The sequence below is a fragment of the Camelus bactrianus genome, chromosome 24 (genome assembly GCF_048773025.1).
Source record: "Camelus bactrianus isolate YW-2024 breed Bactrian camel chromosome 24, ASM4877302v1, whole genome shotgun sequence".
NCBI lineage: Eukaryota > Metazoa > Chordata > Mammalia > Artiodactyla > Camelidae > Camelus > Camelus bactrianus.
The window spans coordinates 485550-504587 of record NC_133562.1 but is presented as its reverse complement, the minus strand read 5'-3'; the positions used below and the strand labels follow the sequence as shown (position 1 = coordinate 504587).

The 19038-nt window shown below is 50.0% G+C and overlaps 1 protein-coding gene across 4 annotated transcripts; it reads left to right on the top strand.

Annotated features, from left to right (window-relative positions):
• The first annotated feature begins 34 nt into the window (after positions 1–34).
• On the top strand, positions 35–13623 carry PSMG2 (proteasome assembly chaperone 2). 4 transcript variants are annotated; one of them, XM_074352341.1, is made up of 7 exons: positions 35–192; positions 2646–2817; positions 5478–5536; positions 7782–7900; positions 8757–8930; positions 12240–12360; positions 13485–13623. In XM_074352341.1, exons 1-7 carry the CDS (start codon positions 136–138, stop codon positions 13608–13610), a joined length of 828 nt encoding a protein of 275 aa, XP_074208442.1. In that variant the 5' UTR covers positions 35–135; the 3' UTR covers positions 13611–13623. The 4 variants fall into 4 exon arrangements, with proteins under 4 accessions (XP_074208442.1, XP_074208440.1, XP_074208443.1 ...); XM_074352339.1 differs by having other exon boundaries at positions 7749–7900; XM_074352342.1 differs by lacking the exon at positions 13485–13623 and adding an exon at positions 13131–13445.
• The last annotated feature ends 5415 nt before the right edge of the window (positions 13624–19038 follow it).

The window sequence follows — 19038 nt, the reverse complement described above, 5'->3', positions numbered from 1 at the left end:
GGCAGTGAGACGGGCACCTCAGGGCGCCGCGCCGGGGGCCTCGAAGGACCCCGCGCCGAGAGCCTCGAAGGACCCCGCCTGCCCGCCTCGCGGCCGCGGTTCCAGCCGCCTGCTCCTCCCGACCCCCGCGAGGCCATGTTCGTTCCCTGCGGGGACTCGGCCCCCGACCTCGCGGGGTGCACGCTCCTGATGGTGAGTCCGGCTGTGCGGGCCCCGAGGCCGGCCCGAGGGGAGGGGAGGGGGAATCCGGGCGGCTCACCGGGGGCCCCGGGTCTGCGGCCCCGGCTCGCTGCTGCCTGAGGGCCGAACGTGCGGGGACGCGCGAGCGCCCCGCCTGCGTTGTGCGGGTCCTGCGCTTTACGTTCACCCTCGAAAATCTTTTCCCGGCAGCTTTAGAGTCAGGCTCAAGCTACCGAGTCGCTGTCATTAGCCAGAAAACTGCGGACGGGGTGATGCAAGTCCCTTTCTCCGGTAGCTAGCGCACGGCTTTGTCGCTGTTACAGTCGCCGACTGTCGCTCATTGTTTCTGTTAATGCCGTAATGTGACAAGGCTAGGCTCCTGTCTTCGAAGAGTTTGCAGCCTAGTTGGAAACACGTATAAATAAATAATGGCAGTAAGTGCTCTGTTAGAGCTTTGAAAAGAGTACGGAAAGGCCCTACGTTTTATTGGGAGGGGGAGGGAAACACGGACCTGTTAAGAAAGTGTCATATGTGAAATCTAAAACAGAACAGACTTACAGAGAACAGATTGGTGCTTGCCAGCCGAGGTGGTTGAAATAAGTAAAGAGGGCCAAAGGGTACAAACCTCCAGTCAAAAATAAGCCCTGGGATGTAACTCGCAGCGTGGTGACCATAGTTAGTACTGCATTGTATATTTGAAAGTTGGTAAGAGAGCAGCTCTTTAAAGTTCTCATGACAAGGAAAAAAATTGGTAACTGCGTGGTGATGGATGTTCACTAGGCCTGTTGTGATCGTATCACAGTACATACAGATACCAAATCACCATCATGTTGTACATCTGAAATGAATGTTGTATGTCCATTATATCTCGGTTTTTTTTTAAAGGATGATGGTAATAGAAGAATCACTTTTTGACCATTTTCATCATGATAATGCACACAAGAACATGCCAATGAATGCTAAAATTAGCGTGTGATAATGTATTGAGGAAGAAAATTGTACATCATTTCAAAGTATCTCCCTGAAAAATATTTATTAATCACAAAAGAGAAAATGTTTCTGCAAGAGATACCTGGCAGAAAAAAAAAAGAAAAGAAAAAGAAAGGCTTTATAGAGAAAGGGATGTTTCATAGTTATTGGTGGTAACCTTGCCAGCTGTCAGTGGAGTCAAGAGGGAAGCCAGAGGGCTGTTATCAGTGGGAGAGAAGGTGGAGACGTGGGTATGTGTATGCATTTGCTTATTAATTTGGAGATAGTTCCTGCTGGTGTTTTAGTGGACAGCTGGAGGGAATCTTGGCCATGGAGCGATGCTGGGAAGTGAGGGGTAGCCAGGGAAAGTGTGCAAAAAGGGAGGGTTTTAGAAGGAAAGAGGTGTGAGAGCCTGTGAATAAGATTGGAGGAAAAGACAGGTGATCCAGGAGAGTGAGGGTCAACCACAGGAGCCGAGTCTTAGTGAAAGGGAAGGAGACTACAGAAGATAACGAGGGATTAGTTCACAAGGGCACGCTCTGAGGGACCCAGAAAAATATAAAGGCCAGGAAAAAAATGGTAATTGCTGGAAGAACACAAAGCAGGAGCTACGTTAGAGAGAGACTCCGGGGATAGACTCACTGACAGTTAGCCATGCGTTAGATGTGGTTGGTAAGGGAGAGGGAGACGCTCCCTGGTTCAGGAAATTGGATGGATGACTGTTGCTCTTTTCTGAAATACAAACCAGAGAACAAGTTTGGGCTTGTTTAGTTTTGTCCACGTTGACTGAGTGGCCTATGACGTAACCGTGTAGAGAGAGCCTTTAGGATCTGGAGTTCAGGTAAGTGTTCTGGCTGCAGGTAGAGATTTGGCAGGGGGCTGTTTGAAGTCATGGGAATAGATTGTGTGTGTGTGCACGCACGTGTGTGCTGCAGCGTGAGAAGCAGCTCACCCCAACCTTTAGGCACCAACAAAGCAAACAGAGAGAAGACCAGAGAGCCCTGCTGTCCAGTCCTCACACCTGCAGACCTGCTGCCCCACTGCCGAAGTAGTCTCTTCCCGAGCCTTGGTGTCGCTGCCTCCCTCACCTCTTTCAGGTCCCTAGTTACTGGGCACCTGCAGTGACTCTTTCCTTGATCATCTTATTTAAAATCACAGCCAACCACAAATACACACATGCCCTTACTTAATTTTTCTCCACAGTACTTACCACAGTAGATTTTACTGTTCAGTTTATCACAGCAAACCACTCCCTCACTCAATGGAAGCTCCACAGGGCAGGAACTTTTGTCCTGGTGCCTAGAACAAGGGTTGGCAGGTAGGAGGTATTCAGTACGCATGAAATCACTCATCTCAACAGTGGAGCTCGTGGAAGGGTCAGTGTCTCTGACCTGAGCATCAGCGCTCAGTGCTAGTGCTGTGGTCACTGTCTTCTGCCTGGACTGTTCAAAGTGCTGCTGATGGTGACAACTTCACGTATTTTTTTACTATTTCAGCCAGCAGTGTCTGTTGGAAATGTCGGCCAGCTGGCAATCGATCTGATTATTTCCACGCTGAATATGTGTAAGATTGGTTACTTCTACACCGACTGTCTTGTGCCGATGGTTGGGAACAATCCATATGCGACTGCGGAGGAAAATTCAACCGAGCTCAGTACAAACGCTGAAGGTATGTTGTGTCCTGCTAGAAGGTAGAGCTGTTTTAACCCAGAAATAGGCTCCGCCGGGACTGTTCTGCAGCACACACTCGGAGCCAGCTTCACGCAGAGTTTACGGCCCAGTCACAGTGTCCCACGCTTACGTGCGTCCTGGCTTCAGTTCTTAGCCTTTCCTAAAAGGCAGCTCTCTTGAGAGATGTGACTGTATTTATATCCTTGGAGAGGATTTGAGATTTCTGGGTTTTTTAAACCTGGAGTTTTTCCCTCTTTTATCCTCAGTTTTATTTTCTGTTCTTGCCGGCATGTGTAATGCGTGAGCATCACTAATACCAGGGAAGGAATTGCCCCGGGCTCGGTCCTGTGTGTTAATGTCATCATGCAGGCCTCGGTGGTCGGCCCACACTGCTGTAGCACCCATAATAATACAGTGCCGTAGGGCTCAGGGAGGCTGAGCTGCCTAATTCTGCCAGTGGGGGCGCGCTTTCCCCGTGCCCTCAGTCCCCAGAATTCCTCACTGGATGTCAGGCGTGACTAGCAGGGCGCACGGTTCACGTCACACTGACTGCCGTGCTCACATGAGGCTGCACCGTGAGAGGGGAGGAGACGCCCTTGATCTGGAAGCACCGGCGCCTCCAGGTACTCGGTGCAGTGGCCTCTCGTCTGCTGGTTCCCTTCTAAGGTAAAAGCCAACAGAGAGAGACACTGGTGGACTGGAAACAAATGAGGAAGCATGTTTTTTGTCAGTCTTATTAGCCATGCCATTAATTTGTGGTAATGAAGTGCAGTTTAGTAAGAGGACTTTGTTAACACAAGATAATTTTAATTCCTGCCTTAACGGGTAAAGGACTCTAAATGGTGGAAGTACAGTTTATATACTTGGGCTGGTAACAGCCATCACCTGCATGTTCTGGGCATTTACACGCATCAGTTCACTCAATGCTGCTCCTCCCTGGGTGGCTTCGTAGCTCAGGGAACCGCTGCGCAGAGAAGCTAAGGTCATGTGACTGGGGAGGCACCTGACCCCTGAGACCTGCTTCTCAGGCATCTTCACCCTCTGGATGACCCACTGGCTTTCCTCTGGCACAAACTGCAGCAGGTCGATGGCACATAGTCCTTTAATCCACTTAACTGATTGTTTAGATGAGGTATTTTGAAACAGATTATAGACATCACGGCATTCCACCCTAAGTATGTCAGTATGCACCTCGTGTCTTTACATTTCCTTACGTAGCCAAAGTACCATCACGTTTGTCAAAATTAGCAATTTCTTATCTCCGTGTGCCCTCTGCATTTTCAGATTGGTCCAGTTGACCCAAAACTGTCCTTAAAGTTGGTTTGTCCAAAGCCGCACCCACAGTACCTCTGACTGGCGTGCCTTTGCAATCTCTGTTACTATAAGATAGTCTGGTTTTTTCTCCTTCTTCATGAAACTCAATAATTGAAGAAAGAAAAACTGGACACACTGTCCTATAGAATGTCCCATCTTCCACATCTGTCTGATTACTTCCTGTGGTGTCACTTGGTATGTTCCTCTGGTCTCTGTGTTTCTGAAACTGGAGTTAGGATTAAAGGCCTGATTATTTAAAAGCTAAATATTTATGTGTTACATTACATCAGAAGAGAAAAGTACTAGGAGACAGGATCTTAACAACAAAAAAGGAACTGGTGGGGCACTGGTGAGAACATGAGTGCTGCTGCTGTGGAAGGTGGTGCAGTTTCTTTTAAAGCTCAGCCGGCCCACCCCCTACAGAACATCCTCTTCCCTCCAGGTTCCTTGCTGCACTGTGCATGTACGTGAGAGGCCGGTGAGAGGCCTCAGCCCCTCTTCCCCAGTTTTATGCCGTTTCCCTAGTTCCTAAACGTCCTGCTCCAGCCTCCTTTGGCCCGAGCATACCTGGTGGTCACCAGGCTTGTGGGGGCAGCACGGCGCCTGGTCACACCGCAGCATGTCAGCGCAGTGAGACAGAGAGACGTGAGCCATCCAAGGACTGGCCCAAGCCCGGGCTTATCTGTAGTCTCCGTGCAGTAATTAAAGGCGTACTCCTTCGCACATGTGTCCTTGGAGACTGTCCTTGGGTCACTTCAGAGCTGTCCTTCTTGGAGGTGACGTCTTAATCATCCGTAAACTGGGCCCCTTGTAGAATCTGGTGAAAACTGTGGGTTCTTTTCACAGAAAAAATGCACACACAGTTACTCACAGAAAAGTTTCATGTTATTTCCGTTCTTTCAAAAACTCCTAAAGAACAAATGTTCTACTCAGGGATTTTATGGCTCCGCTTTTTATTCTGTCCCCAGTGAGCACTGCTGTTCTCTGAAGAGGGGCGAATCGGAAACCATAGCTGTTGTTCAGAGTGATCGCATTTGTCATAACGCTACGACTTTTCTGGGGACTACTTCTCTGGTTTTCAGTCAAAGAAGATAAAAATTTTTGATACTTTCTTGCAGTTAACTTTTCAAAAATGAATCTATTCCATAGAATAAAGCCCACAGGTGAATTTTGAGGTAACTTTAAAGTGTTTTAACTGAATGATATAGTAGATATGTTCTATATTTTAATTACTGAAAATATTTAGATACAGAACTTCTAAAATGAATGATGAAGCTGAATTACATTTGTATGATGCCTTCATTCTGACTGCTGTGTGGCTTCATTTTCTTCCTGTACTTGTAGTGTATGCGCTGCCTTCAAGGAAACTAGTAGCTCTTCAGTTAAGATCCATTTTTATTAAGGTTAGTATGTCATTTTTGCCTTTTTTAATTTATTAAAGTAAAATATGAGAAAATATGGAGTCATTAAGATTCAAAAATTATTTCTTTTTTAATATTTGTAAGTTAAGGTCTGATTTGATAAAAAAATAATTTTATAAAATTTTATACTTGTTACCGTTATTTCATGATTATATTAAAAGGAATTGGGACGTATAACTTAGGTCTTCTTTTTCCCAATTCAGGTAGCATTGGTGGAAAAATTTAAGCATATGAATATTACAGGTTTATTCTTTTGTATTACATTTCAAACCCGTGGCATCTACATAAAAATTATGTATATATCAAAATAGAGCCTGGACCCAGGTTCTTTCTTCTTCCACTGCCACCTCTCTGGTCCAGCCACCAGCACCCTGCACCACCCATGCCCCACAAGCAGCCTGTGAGCCCTCACCTCCCAGTCACATCACCTCACTCCTGTCTTCAGACCCTCCAGTGACTTCCAGCCTCAGAGTGGATTCACTGACCCCATCACGCCTGTCAGGCCCTGTGTCCACATACAGGCCAGCCACCAGACACGTACACCCGTTTAAATTTTGATTCACTAATTAAAAGTAAATAAAACCTAAAATTCAGGCCCTCAATCACAGTAGCCACGTGTGGCGTTCGGTTATCCCCGAGGCTCCGTGGACAGCGCAGTACCTGATCCTCCGTCCGGCCCCTGTGGGTTCACACGGGCTCAGCTCATCCTGCGTCACAGTCCTGGCCCTGGCTTCTCTGCCAGCACGGCTGTCCCACTGGACACCTGAATCGTGGGTTTCCTTCAGGCTCTGTAGGTAGCACCTCGTGGAAAGGCCTTCCCTGCCCCCCTTCCTGCCGTCCTACCCTGGGCTGGTTCCCGTCGCGGTTCATCACAGCCTGCATGTCACATGTTGTCACCTGCCTCTCCTAGAGGGGACACTCCCCCAGAGAAGTGAGGGCCCGTCCCTCACTCACAGCCCTGATTCTAGATCACTGCCTTGCATGCAGAGATGCTCTCGAGACATGTTTGCTGGGTGGACTGAGGTCCCACGTGTTCAGGAAGTGTCCCCTTTCCAGAGCCCTCTGCTGTGCCCCACCTTGGCAGCTTGTCCTCTGAGTAGCACCTGGCAGATGGACTCCGCCGTCCGGCTTCCTTCACTCAACACTCTCTTTGTGAGGTTCATCCCTGTTTTGGAAGCAGAGCTCATTCGTTCCTTCTCACCTCCATGGGGGAGTCTGTTGTATAAATAAACCACAGTTTACCCATTGTACTGCTGAGGGAGCATTTGATTTTTTTTTTTTTTTTCAGTTTGAGGTCATCACGAATAGTGCTGTGGTTATTTTAATATTTAATCAGAATCACTCTTCATTTTCCTTAGTTAACAATACTAGACCCGAAGTTGGGCAGTGAGAGGTGCAAACATTTTTACCATGTGCTGCGTGGCTTTGCTGTTGTCTTTCTAAGTGTCAGTGCAAGGTCAGGAATTCACATGGACGGTTCACACACTTCTAAGTGAGATGCTTGATAGCCGGAAAGAGTGACTTCAGATTAGCAGACATTCACTGAGTGTGACTGCTCTGCCCCAGTGCTGTCCGAGTACCCCGGGCATGTGCTTAATCAGACCTGAGTACCTGAGCCTTACGAGTCTTACAAGAGGGAGGTTCCGCTTCACAACCACAGCACCATCACACACCTAGGAAAGTCGGCGCTCAGTTCTCGCATCCAGCATACTCAGACTTCCCCGCTTGTCCCCCAGGTAGCCTTCAGTTCTGGACCCAGGCCAGGCTCACATGCTGCATTTGGCTGTCATGTCTTTCAGCTGCTATTCCTCTGGGGGAGCTGGCCCCCCACCTCTCTCCTTCACGTACTGGCTCTGTGGAGGGGCCCAGGTCTGGGTTCACTAGTTGCTTCCTCCTGGTCAGACTCGGGGTGGATGTTTCTAGCTAGAACATCTCATCGATTACCATGTGGCGGTTTTTAAACAGCATAGATCACTGAGTGGAGAACTGAGAAATGGGAGTCTAGGCTCCTCGCAATTCGTTTACTTCTCGTGAAGATAAAGTGATGGTCATCGCTTGTCACCTCACCTCCAGTCTGAGGACAGGAAGTGAATCTAAAAGTCACTGCAGTTTCTGCATCTGTAAACTGCACCATCCCGCAAAGCTGGTGAAACACCACGTAGGCGCCTCTCATACTCTGAGGTCTGACTTTCAGATTTTCTTTTTATGCTGTCGTTGGTACACAAAGTATAAATCAAAGCCATTCTGTGAGAAGCTGCTCTCCTGGGTGAAGAGCAGCGGCTGTGCCAAGGTGGTGGTTCTCTCCAGCAGTCACTCCTATCACCGCAACGACCTCCAGCTCCGCAGGTAGGTTTTGCCTCTGGAAAGTCACTTTTGTTATGATTTGTACAGTGTTGTGCTGATTTCTGTATTGAAAAGTTAGTCTTTAAAGCCCTGTACATCCTGTCCTCTCCTCCCTGGCATTTAGAAAGAAGAAGGTAAGAGCAAGTCTGGAGAGGGGAGGGAGGAGAGTCAGGTGGCCCTCGCCGCTCTAGGCTGAGGCCCCAGGGGCTCCAGGGTGAAGACAGGTGGTTTGGATCTGTGCTCTGATGGTCTGGTGCCTGGCAGCGTCGCAGAGCTCAGCTGATGGGGACAGAGGAGGAAGGATACCTAAGGTTTACTGGTAGATCACTTTTGAAAGATTGGATTGGTGTTTCTATTTATTTCCATACATTCTGCCATTTGTATTTGCAGAAATCCAGTTGCCTTCAAGTGTCGCTCCCAGACACGTCAGACTGAATTCCTAAATACAAAACAAAGTATGCAAGGGGTAGAAATAGAAACCGTTTTGTCACATTAGCGTTTGTGCACCTATAAAATCATGATGAATACCAGCCAAGAGTAGCCTTTCAAACTGAGTAGTTTCCGGGGCTCTCGCACCAGGCCTTGTGGCCAGAGACAGGCGGAACTGCGGGAATCTTCAAGCTGGCCCTGTCTTAGCTTAAGTTTTCCTGACTCTGCTAAGTCTCTTCATGCTCCCTTCTAGGTACGCAGAGTGCAAGCTGAACGCGTGTGTATCTTTCTTACATGTTATTCTGCTGAGACGTGTGTTTGCCTGTGCAGCAGAATACATGGAGGACAAGATAATCTGTGTTATTAGACTTAATGTTCGTATCTGTGAGTTTTTCGTGAATTACAAAGTTAATTATGTGATTATTTCTAGTACTCCCTTCAGGTACCTACTCTCACCTTCTATGCAGACAAGTGTTCAAAATAAAATGCAGAGCCTTAACTGGGAAGAAATGGAAAAAACTGCATGCATTCCTGAGATAGACGAGTCTGAGCTTTGTGTCCGTATTCCTGGTGGAGGCATCACAAAAACGCTCTATGACGAAGGGTGAGTTTGCTTGGCTCCCACTTAATTTGAAAATGAAAGTAAGATAATTGGAAGAGTGCGCTGGATTACTTACTGGAACTTTGAAAGTGTCTTTATTAAATAGGTTCTGTATTACATCCAGGAGAAGACAGATCTGGTTATAGAGCTGTCTCCTTGAAAAGCCGTGTTCAACGCTTTAGTGTGTGTGGCCGTCAGGGATCCCAGGACTAACTGTGCAGCCAGCCATGTGTGTGTCTGTGTGTGTGTGCGCGCGCGCGGTAAAATGTACTAACGTTGAAGTAACCATTTTTGTGTCCCAGTAAGTGGCATCCAGTAAAGCACAGTATTGTGTACCCATCACCAGCATCCACTTTCAGAACTTTGTCCTTTTGAATAGATCTTTCTCTTTAAATAACAACTCCCGTTTTATACCTGAAAATCTACTCTCTTCCTGTTAGAACCATCATTTCTTTCACCTTTTGTGTTTTTCCTAATCTCTGACCCATTCGTGGCTTGACTTCTTTTCCTGCCTCACTTACTCCCCAGAGTATAATGCATTATTTCACCTCCTCTCTCACCACAGCCTGGGGCCCTGCCCCTGGTCATTCTCTGCACCTGCCCTGCAAACCAGCTTTGAGTCCTTCTGTTGTCCATCCAGGCCACATCATTTGTCACCTGCATGGCTGTGATACCACAGACTAGGGGGCTGAGACAACAGAAATGTATCCGCTCACAGTTCTGGAGGCTGGAGTCCGAAATAGGGGTGCCTGCACCGCCAGGTTCTGGAGACAGCCTTCTTCTGGCTTGTGGGTGGCCGCCTGCTGGCTGTACCGCCTCATGGCAGAGAGAGGGTCTCCTCTTGCAGGGCCGCCATCCCGCCAGATTAGGGCCCCACTCTTAGGACTTCTGCTGCTGAGTTACCTCCTAAAGGTCCTTCCCAGAGCCCGTCGCCTTGGGGGCTCGGCGTCCACACCAGCGTTCTGGAAGGACGTGGGCCAGCCCACAGCAGCTGCTGCCGCCGAGGCCTCTCCAGCCCCTCCCCTCTGACCTTCGGCAGTGTCGCTGGAATTAGCTTCCTGAAAATCAGACCTGACCACGATGCCCCCCGAGTAAAGGCCCTCCAGCAGTTCTCCGCACCTTGTGCGGACTCTGGTCCGTCTCCTGGGGTGGCCAGCCGGCCCCGGAGCCCTCCCCGGCGCTGCTGGCTCCCTCGGGCTGTCTTCTCTCCCGCTCTCGTCTGCTCTCGCTGGCAGCAGCCTACCCAGCTCCCCAGAGCCGGCCTCATGGGTCTGGCCCTTCCGCCGGGCGTCCGCCCCCGGCTCTGTGCCTTCACACTGGCTTCCTGCTTCACGATCAGTCTCCTACCTCTGCTTCTGTCAGCAACAACAGAGGAAGTGTTGTAAAAGACATGCTCCTCATAGAACACCTGGGAAATGCGGAATAGTCAAAAGAAGCAATTCTTAATACTCAGTTTTGCCACCCAGAGGGGGTTAAGTGTTTGTTATCTGCGAGACACTGCAGCTCTACCACCTGTAACTTTAATTACAGTTAAGGGTGTTTCTCACAAAGTGGACACTCTTCTTCATCTAACACAGACCTTTTACATATCTGTAAGGAAACCCATGCTTAATATCTACCAGGGAAGAGCAATTATAAGGAAATAAAATGTTACTGGTGTGTCATTTTCCTCTTTTTGTTGGTTACATTGTTTACCCAGACAATGTAGCAGTGTTTAAATTGTCCCTATTTTGAAAAGTTCTTTCTTCCCACCTCCCTGCCCCAACCCTGAAAATGAGTTCTGGTACATCTGCTCTCAAATGTGAAGGAGCAGAAGTTTAGTCTATTATTCTAAAGTAAAAACAAAAACAAAACAAAATAACTACTATATTGCAATTGTGTTACCATTATTTATAAATTACAAACAAATGAGCAGAATCGATCACTTGTATACCTTGCTTTCCAAGATTATATGTAATCTGTGAATTAGCCTTGATAATGGCTGTATCTCATGTGCCAGATTTTAATGCCACAGAAAGTAATTAGGCATTCTCCACCTTCCTTTTTAACTGAGAGGATTGGAAAGTGGCATTAAAACTTACTGTTCTCTGGGTATCGGAGCAGCAGTGGAGGCCACAGCCCTGCACTTGTCAAGCTGGAGCCTTTGAAATGGAGGCACAGCAGGGAGGCTGGCCTCTCCTCCAAAGCTGTCATGCTGTGAGTGTGCAGGACTGCAGTCTTCTGAAGCTTCACAGCTCACTGAGCTCCCGGGGAGCTGGGAGCCCATGCAGTACTGGAGGACTGTGTGTGGAGATGGCCTAAGTGTGCTGACAGTCCCAGGTCCTGAGACCAGAGACCAGGTGCTGGGAGGAGGCTCCCAGGACACCTGAGGCCTCTGAACCGCATCTCGGATCCGGGCTGAGGAACCCGGCCGCCCTTAGTTCTGGGGCGTGGTCAGTCCTGCACTCCAGCTGTGGGAGCACGTCCTCCTCACAGCTCTGGGTTCTGGGGTGCTAGGAGTGGCTTGTGCTCTTGTTGGCAAGCAGGGAGCTCTTGCGTTGGTGTCTCCATCTCATTACCGGCTTGAGGCCTTCAGAGCAGAACAGGTAGGAGACTGTTTCGGGGTCAGGAGGACCTGGGCTGATGTCACACCTCTGCCACTTCTTGAGAGGAACTTGGAGCATGTTAACTGCCTCAGCCGCTCTGTCACCTCGGGGTGGCGGCCGGCACGCGTGCTCACGGCGCTGACCCGGGGCACCATAAGCACTTTGCCCCTGACAGCCTGTGGGCAGGCTCCGCTGTGACCCCTCGCTCACATACGAGTCATCCAGGGGTTCCTTGTCCCCATTATTCCGAACTGATCAGCTGTAAATGGAGACAATTGTAACCTCCTCAAGGGCTGTGGAGGGACTGAGTCATAGAGTCTGCAGGCAGCGCTTTGCGCGTAGTCATCACTCAGCAGGTGGCATCTGTAAGCGGCAGCACGTTCTCTCCAGTTTTGCCTTCTGTGTAGACGGCTGGCGACGAGGGTGTTCCTCAGTTGCTCTGCCACGTGCTTCTGGACAGCGCTGCCTGCTGCAGTGGGTTGAGGAGCCCATCAGAAGGGGGGCGGTTTTTCACGCGGCCTGGGTGTGAGGCACCAACGTGCATGCGCCCAGGGTGGGTGCTCCAGGGCTCCTGGTTTTGTCCCCACAAACAGGATACATAAGTGATCTGTGACGTGCCATCTCCACGCCTAAAACCTGGCAGATGACCTGAGCTATAAGAACAGACACGCTGCACCCATCCTGTATCAGAAGAAGGATACTTAATCGTCCTGTTCGTTTGTTGCAGCTGTTCTAAGGACGTCCCAGTGGCGGTTCTGCTCAAGTTTGTGTCGGAAGGAGACAACATCCCAGATGCACTAGGTCTCGTTGAGTATCTTAATGAGTGGCTGCAGATAATCAAACCATGTGTGAGTTTTCTAAAACTTAACCCTCTGGTTTCTCTATATGTTGATAAACTTGTGTTTTTATACACTGTGTAAGTAGACCAAGTAAGTGAAAGTTTATGTAAATGCACGTATCTTTATGTAAAATTTAGGTTAAATGAAGTTTTGAAAAGAAGGCAGCTAACCAACCTGTTATCACAGCTGTTTTTCATTGAGGCTGATTTGCCAGAAAAGTAAAAATCTTAAGTTCATTGTGTTCCTTCTTCGTGTTATGTTAATTATACTGGGCAGCTTTTTATAGGATAAAAAAAGTGACTTCAGGATTTTTTTTTTAGCAAAAGAGAAGCTGTGTGAACAGTACTGTAGCTACCGGATATGCGCTATAATTGAAATGCTTTTCTCTGCTATAAAATAAGAGTGTTAACGCTCAGGGAAACCAGGCTGTAGGCTGCTTTGTATGGTAGGTGACCGCGCTTTTAATTCATGCTTTTGTGAAGAACAATTGATACAAATCATGCAGGACTGGTTTCTTCTTTGACTGCTGTTTCTTTTGAATTTGATTTTACTCCGCGGACTCCATTCACAGCCTTTGTGGCATATCTTTATTATTTGGAACTTGAGGAAATTTATCTTCAGTTGATAAAAAGACATAGCAATGTATTACTTTGTTTTTCCATTACAGTAAAGCCCAGCTAAGTGTCAGAACCAAAAGGAACAACAACAAAAAGAGTTTTGTAATACACGTCAGAAGATTTAGTGGTCAAGCTGAAGGATGAAAGTATTTTGTTTTCCAGGTGCAGCGCGATGACCCCACAGCGGCTGCCCTGCCGTGGAAAATGCCGAGTTCGTGGCGATTACTCTTTGGCAGTGGTCTCCCCCCTGCGCTCTTTTGATCTGTTTTGTTTTATACCTTATGTCCCAAGACACTTAGTACCAGTACAACTGTTAAACGACTGTACAAAACTTGTGTTCTCTGAGACTGTTAGGAAATCTTTACTTTTCGCAGAATATCTCAAAGTAAAAATAGATTAATAAAAGGTTGTGTTTGCCATGCTTTTCATCATATGCAACAAATGTAAATTTTGTGCAGTAAAATATTTCCTAAGTAATTTTGTCTGAAATGTGTCCTTTTATTTTTTCTATCTCAGACTTCTGTATTCATTTCCTATTTTGGGTATGACAAATTATCACACACTCAGCGGCGTAAGACAAAGCAAATTTACTGCTGTACAGCTCCGGAGGTCGGAAGTCCACAGCGGGTCGCACCGGGCTGACGAAGGTGCTGGCAGGGCTGAGCTTCCTGGCCTGTACAGCTTCTGGAAGTGGCTGCGTCCTTGGGCTCACGGCTCCTTCCTCCGTCCTGAAAGCGGAAGCACAGCATCTTGAAATCTCTCCGGCTTTCACTTACAAGGACCCCGTGACTGCACTGGGCCCACTGCAATGATCCGGAATAATTTCCCCATCTTAAAAGAATTCTAGTGTAAAAGAGAACAAGCACCCATCGGTGAGTGCCTGCTGCACCCCAGGTGCTACCCGTGGCCCACGCACCTGCTCCTGCGCTGGGTCCGCGCCCGGCCTGGGCTTTCCCGTCTCAGTCAAGGAGTGCGTCTGCCTGCACAGCGCTGAGTGATGCCTCCTTGTGGTTCTATGGCCTGTGCCTGCTTCCTTTTTGGAAACTCTTGTGGGGGGTGTTGGCCAGGTGGTGGAATGGGAAGCCTCAGCTCTCATTCTCACAGAGACACCAACTTAGAACAGGGACCAAAACACCGTGTTGAGGACCAGAGACAGGCAAGCGGGAAGCTGAGAACAGCTGCACTGCGGCGGGCAGGAAGAGCTGCGCCGCTGCCCACGGCTGTCCCTCCCCCGGCCAGCGCTCAGAAGGATCCGGAGAAGACGACCCGCCCGCAGCTCTGGAGCTGCAGGAACAGAGGACGTGCTCTGGCTCGTCAGCGTTGGGGGGCTGCCAGGGACCGGCTCCGTCTCCACTGACCTGCAACGTGATGTGGCTGTTACAGTCTAGATGCCCAGGGACCACGGAAAGCAAGGGGGAGCGGGCGTGGCCTGCTGCCACGCCAGAGCATGTGCGGAAGACACCCAGCTCACAGCTTCTCCCTCAGGAGGACAGAGGGATGACTTGTGGGTCCAGCGGTCCAGCTCTGAAGAGGCTGCTGGAGGGACGGGTACCTGTCTCACCTGACGCAGGATGCTGACAGGGAGCCAGCCTCCTGGGGGATTCTGGGGACCACTGAGAACAAGGGACAGGGCACCCCGCTGCAGCAGCACCCAGGGCAGTAGTGCCAGAGCCCCCAGGAGCAGAAGCCTGCAAACCTCGCAAACTGCGTCCTTCGAAAAGTGCTCCAGAGGTCCCCAGGGTCTCCGGCGAGACTGCCTGTGAAGCTCTCCCCTGTAGGAAAAGTGGGAGAGGCACCTGTTTCATCAGATACATAAAACAACACACGAGGCACAGGAATAAAGACAAGTGTGGCCCAATCAAAGGAACAGGGATGCACAGTATCGATGCATCATTACTGCCTCAAGTCCGTCATTTACTCAGACCTCCTTCCCTTTCACCTGCGGCCCTTTCTCTGTCCAGGGACCATGCTGCACTTGGTCACCAGGTCTCCCCAGGGGCTCTGGGCTGGAGGACAAGGGGGAAGCGCCGTCCTCATCACGTTTTGTCCAGAGTGCAAGCCAGCAGCATGACACCCCTGCTGACACGAACCCTGTTCATCTGACTGAAGGCGCAAAGCGTCTCCACTGCGGCATAAACGGCACGCCCCTCCAGGTAGCAGTGACACTGAGCGCGCTGAGCACCAGGCCCAGCAGCCGTGCGACGCCCCCCACCTACTCCTCTCAACAGCCCCACGAAGCAGACACTCCTGTTCCCACCTCCCAGATGAACAGAGAGGAAGAACTTTCCCACAACACACACGTATGTATAGTCGTGCTACAAGGATATAAAATTTACCGTTTTCAACTGCACAGTTCTGTGACATTGAGTAAAAATGCATCAACTCCAAGTCATATTTTTAAATGGAACTTCTGTCATCCAGGGAGAGCAGCTGTGAGGACCTGGAATTCCTGAAGGACGTCTCTGCTTCTGACCTCCCGAAGCCGGTTTCTTCACACGTGAGCAGGTACCCGTTCGATCCTCCCCACACACATGCTCGCCTGAGCGTGTGTGCGGTCTGATGCACCCACGGACCACGCCTCCCCTTCCCGCAGGGCCCCGCACGTCTTGTTCGGTAAACATTCATCCAACAATTGAAGGAAGGAAGAATACTCCACCAATTCCAAGTGACTTGGCACAGTTCCACCTTAGGGTGCCCGTTTGGGAAGACAGGCAGTCACACCTCAAGTGCAAGCAGTAGAATAAACAATAAACAAGTGGGACATCAAACTAGATGCAGAAGCACCACCTGGCCTGGCAGTCCCACCTCCGGGTGTTTGAAGAGGCGCCTGCCTCCTCGTGCTCACTGAGCACCACTCACAACAGTCAAGATAAGCCGCACGGCCCCCATCGGAGACAAAGACAACGTGGTGTGTGTGCAGTGGACGCTGCTCAGTCACAGAAAGGCAACTGCGCCGTCTGCAGCAACATGGTGGGCACTGAGGCATTACGCTAAATGCAGTAAATCAGAGAGAAAAAGCCAAACACTCTGACAATTTCACTTCTTTGTGGAATCTAAAAAACAAAACACCAAACTCAGAGAAGCAGAGATCAGAAGAGCGGATACCAGGGGTGGGTGGGTGGGCGGGCGAGAGGCACGACCTCCCGTCACCCCAGGTGCTAGCGCGGTGACGGCAGCTCACACTGCTGTCGCGTTTGCAGGAGTTAGGACCACAGGTCCCGGGAGTTCTCAGCACAAGGAACACCTTTCCTTTTTAACCTGTACCTGTATAAGATACTAGGCTTCACTCTATTCCTGTGACAAGCATTTCCCAGCACAGCTGACCCCTCAGCAACACAGGGGTCACAGGCGCCCCCGTCGAGTAGCAGACGCTCCTCCTTGAACCTGGGCGGCCTTGGTATCCAGGGCTCCACACTCAGGGATTCAACCAGCCACGAGCCACGTGGATCGGCGTACCCACTGCTGAAAGAACCGGCCGGTGCCCCCGTGCGGTCCAACGGTCAGCTGTACGTGCGCTCAAGCCACCACGGCATGCAGCTTCACCCTGTCTGCTGGTCACGTCAACTACTTCTCAACAAAACCAAGACAGAGGACGGGCAGGTGACAGCCAAAAGCATGCTGGGCCTTTGTCTCTAAGACAAAGTCAAAGTTCTCTACTGTGACACAGAGAACTTTAAGGAGGGCAGCAACTGGGTCTTCACTATAGATCACTGGTGCCCAGCATGCGGGGAAACCTGCGGTGGGGGCCGCGTCGAGGGAAGGTGTGAGCGGAGGGGCAGTGGGAGAGATCTGGTGTGTGGGGTGAGCAGACTGTGCGACTGACTGGACGTGCGGCCCAGGGCCAGGAATGCAGAACGAGCTCCGGGTTTCCACAGAAGCTACCAAACAACCTGGGAAACCCCGGGGGAAGATGAGCTGGGGGTGCAGGTGCGGTGTTCAACAGTGGAGCTGAAGGAACTCATGCAGTGACCACGCATGGCCCAAGACATGCGGTTTCTAACAAACATGACATCTGGCCGGGAGCTGAAGGAGCTGCACGGACCAGCACAGAGGTGTCACAGACCTGGACGAAGACGAGATCCTCCCAGGTTAAGTGTGTCAGCACAGAAATCACGCGCTTCTCGCGGACTCCAATACTCAGTCAGCAAGAGGAGACAGAGTGAAGAGACCACTCACTGGGTGGGAAAACCCCTGTAAACTGTGCATCCCATCAAGGGCTAGTCTCCAAAACACACAGGAGCTCCCACAAGTCAACAAACTAGTCACCCGGTTAAACGGTGAAGGACGTTTCTCGAAAAAGGACATACAGACGGCCAACAGGCATGTGAAAAAACGCTCTCCATCACTAACCATCAGGGAAACAAACGAGAACCACAGTGAGACGCCACCCGCACCTCTCAGGATGCTGTTATCAAAAAAGCAGACACGTGCCGGTGAGGACATGGTGCGACTGGGACCCTAACGCGCTGCTGGAGGGGACGCAAGATGGTGCGGCTGCCGTGGAGAACGGTATGGAGGTTCCCTAAGAAGTTAGAGACCACCACCTTATGATCCAGCAATCCTACTCCTGGGCATTTTCCCCAAAAAAGTGAAACCAGGACCTTAAAGAGATGTCTGCACTCCCATGTTCACTGCAGCACTATTCACAGTGGTCAAGACGCGGAAACAACCAGGAAGTCCACTGACAGATGCGTGGATCCAAAAAAGGAAAGTTGCGCCTTCGTACAGCAGAACGCGGTTCAGCCGTAAAAACGCGGGTGAGACGTGAGAGCATGCTAGTCACAGAGCCACATGCTGGCTGATTCCTAGATAAAGTATCTGAAACAGTCTAATCACAGTCACAGAGGGCACCGGCGGTGGCCAGGGGCCACTGGGGATGGGGAGCGGGCAGTCACTCTCCAGCGGCCGCAGAATTTCAGTTAAGCAAGATGAAAAAACTCTGGAGACCTGCTGGACAACACTGCAGTGACATCAACGATGATGTGAACCACTGAACACTTAAAAACTGAAGGGGGTAGGTCTCACAGGGTGTTCTTACCGTGATAGCAAATAAATGGAAGGAGAGGAGGAGCCAGACAGAAGAACCGAGGCAGGAAAGCCCAGAGAGAATCGCCCCGGGTCTGAGGAGGAGGCCTCAGCGGCGCCCCTGCCGACATCCAGAGTCACACAGGGAGGAAGTGACAAGCACCTTCCGTGCTTGGCTCTGGGAGCGGAGACAGCCTCCCCGGGCACTCCTGGACTGACTCACCAGGCAGGTACCACGGGCAGCGCTGGGGGCGCGGCGGACAGGCGGCTGAGCGCAGGCGGCTCTCAGAAGAAGCCCTGTTGACGCGACCGAGGGTTATCTCGCTCTACTACCTTGTGATTCAACAAACTTCTCACGCATCTTTAGGAAAGACTGAGTAGGGACTGACAAACCTTGCTTACTCCTAAAATAGACCAAAAGCCTCTGGACAACAAGGCAAAAAGGAACAAAGGCGAGTCATTAACTTTGTAAAAGATGCTAAAGACGTACACAATAAACGGTGCTATGAAACTTTCGTAGTCGTCGAAGCTGCTCTCCAGTCAGGACGGCACTCCCGCGACGCAGAGGCTGGAGTGTCTCTGGACAAGAACATCTCGATAACCTGACAACGGACTGGATACACACCCCAAGCAGCACCTGGTCGGGAAGTCGCACATGGTCAAGAAGCCGAAAGCCCCAGCCGGGAAGGAGGAGACGCTCGGGGACACTGCAACGTCCCACACAAGAATGACACTGTGACTTAAAAACTGTACTGAATTGCTGTTCTTATTCAAAATTAATTTAATACCATCACCCATATTAATATTTTTCCAAGTAACAGAAGGGGTATTAGAGCTTTTGTTGCATTCACCTAACCTACATGGATAGACCACTGAGGAATAACTTTAAAAAAAAGTCTTGAAAAAGCAAGTGACCAATGTTTGGAACCAACTTCAGTTTAAATGTCAACTGCCAGTTTTAAAAATTTGAGAGCAAACAAACCCTTAAGAAACATTCACTATTTGAAGCAGAGCTGCCCTAAGACAATGCACACAAACCGACAAG

Bases quoted from the DNA above. Each gene is read 5' to 3' on its own strand.
- PSMG2 (XM_074352339.1), top strand. From the start codon at position 136: ATGTTCGTTCCCTGCGGGGACTCGGCCCCCGACCTCGCGGGGTGCACG. The intron at 193-2,645 runs GTGAGTCCGGCT...TTACTATTTCAG, and splicing joins CGGGGTGCACGCTCCTGATG to CCAGCAGTGTCTGTTGGAAA. The intron at 5,537-7,748 runs GTTAGTATGTCA...TCTGACTTTCAG, and splicing joins TAAGATCCATTTTTATTAAG to ATTTTCTTTTTATGCTGTCG.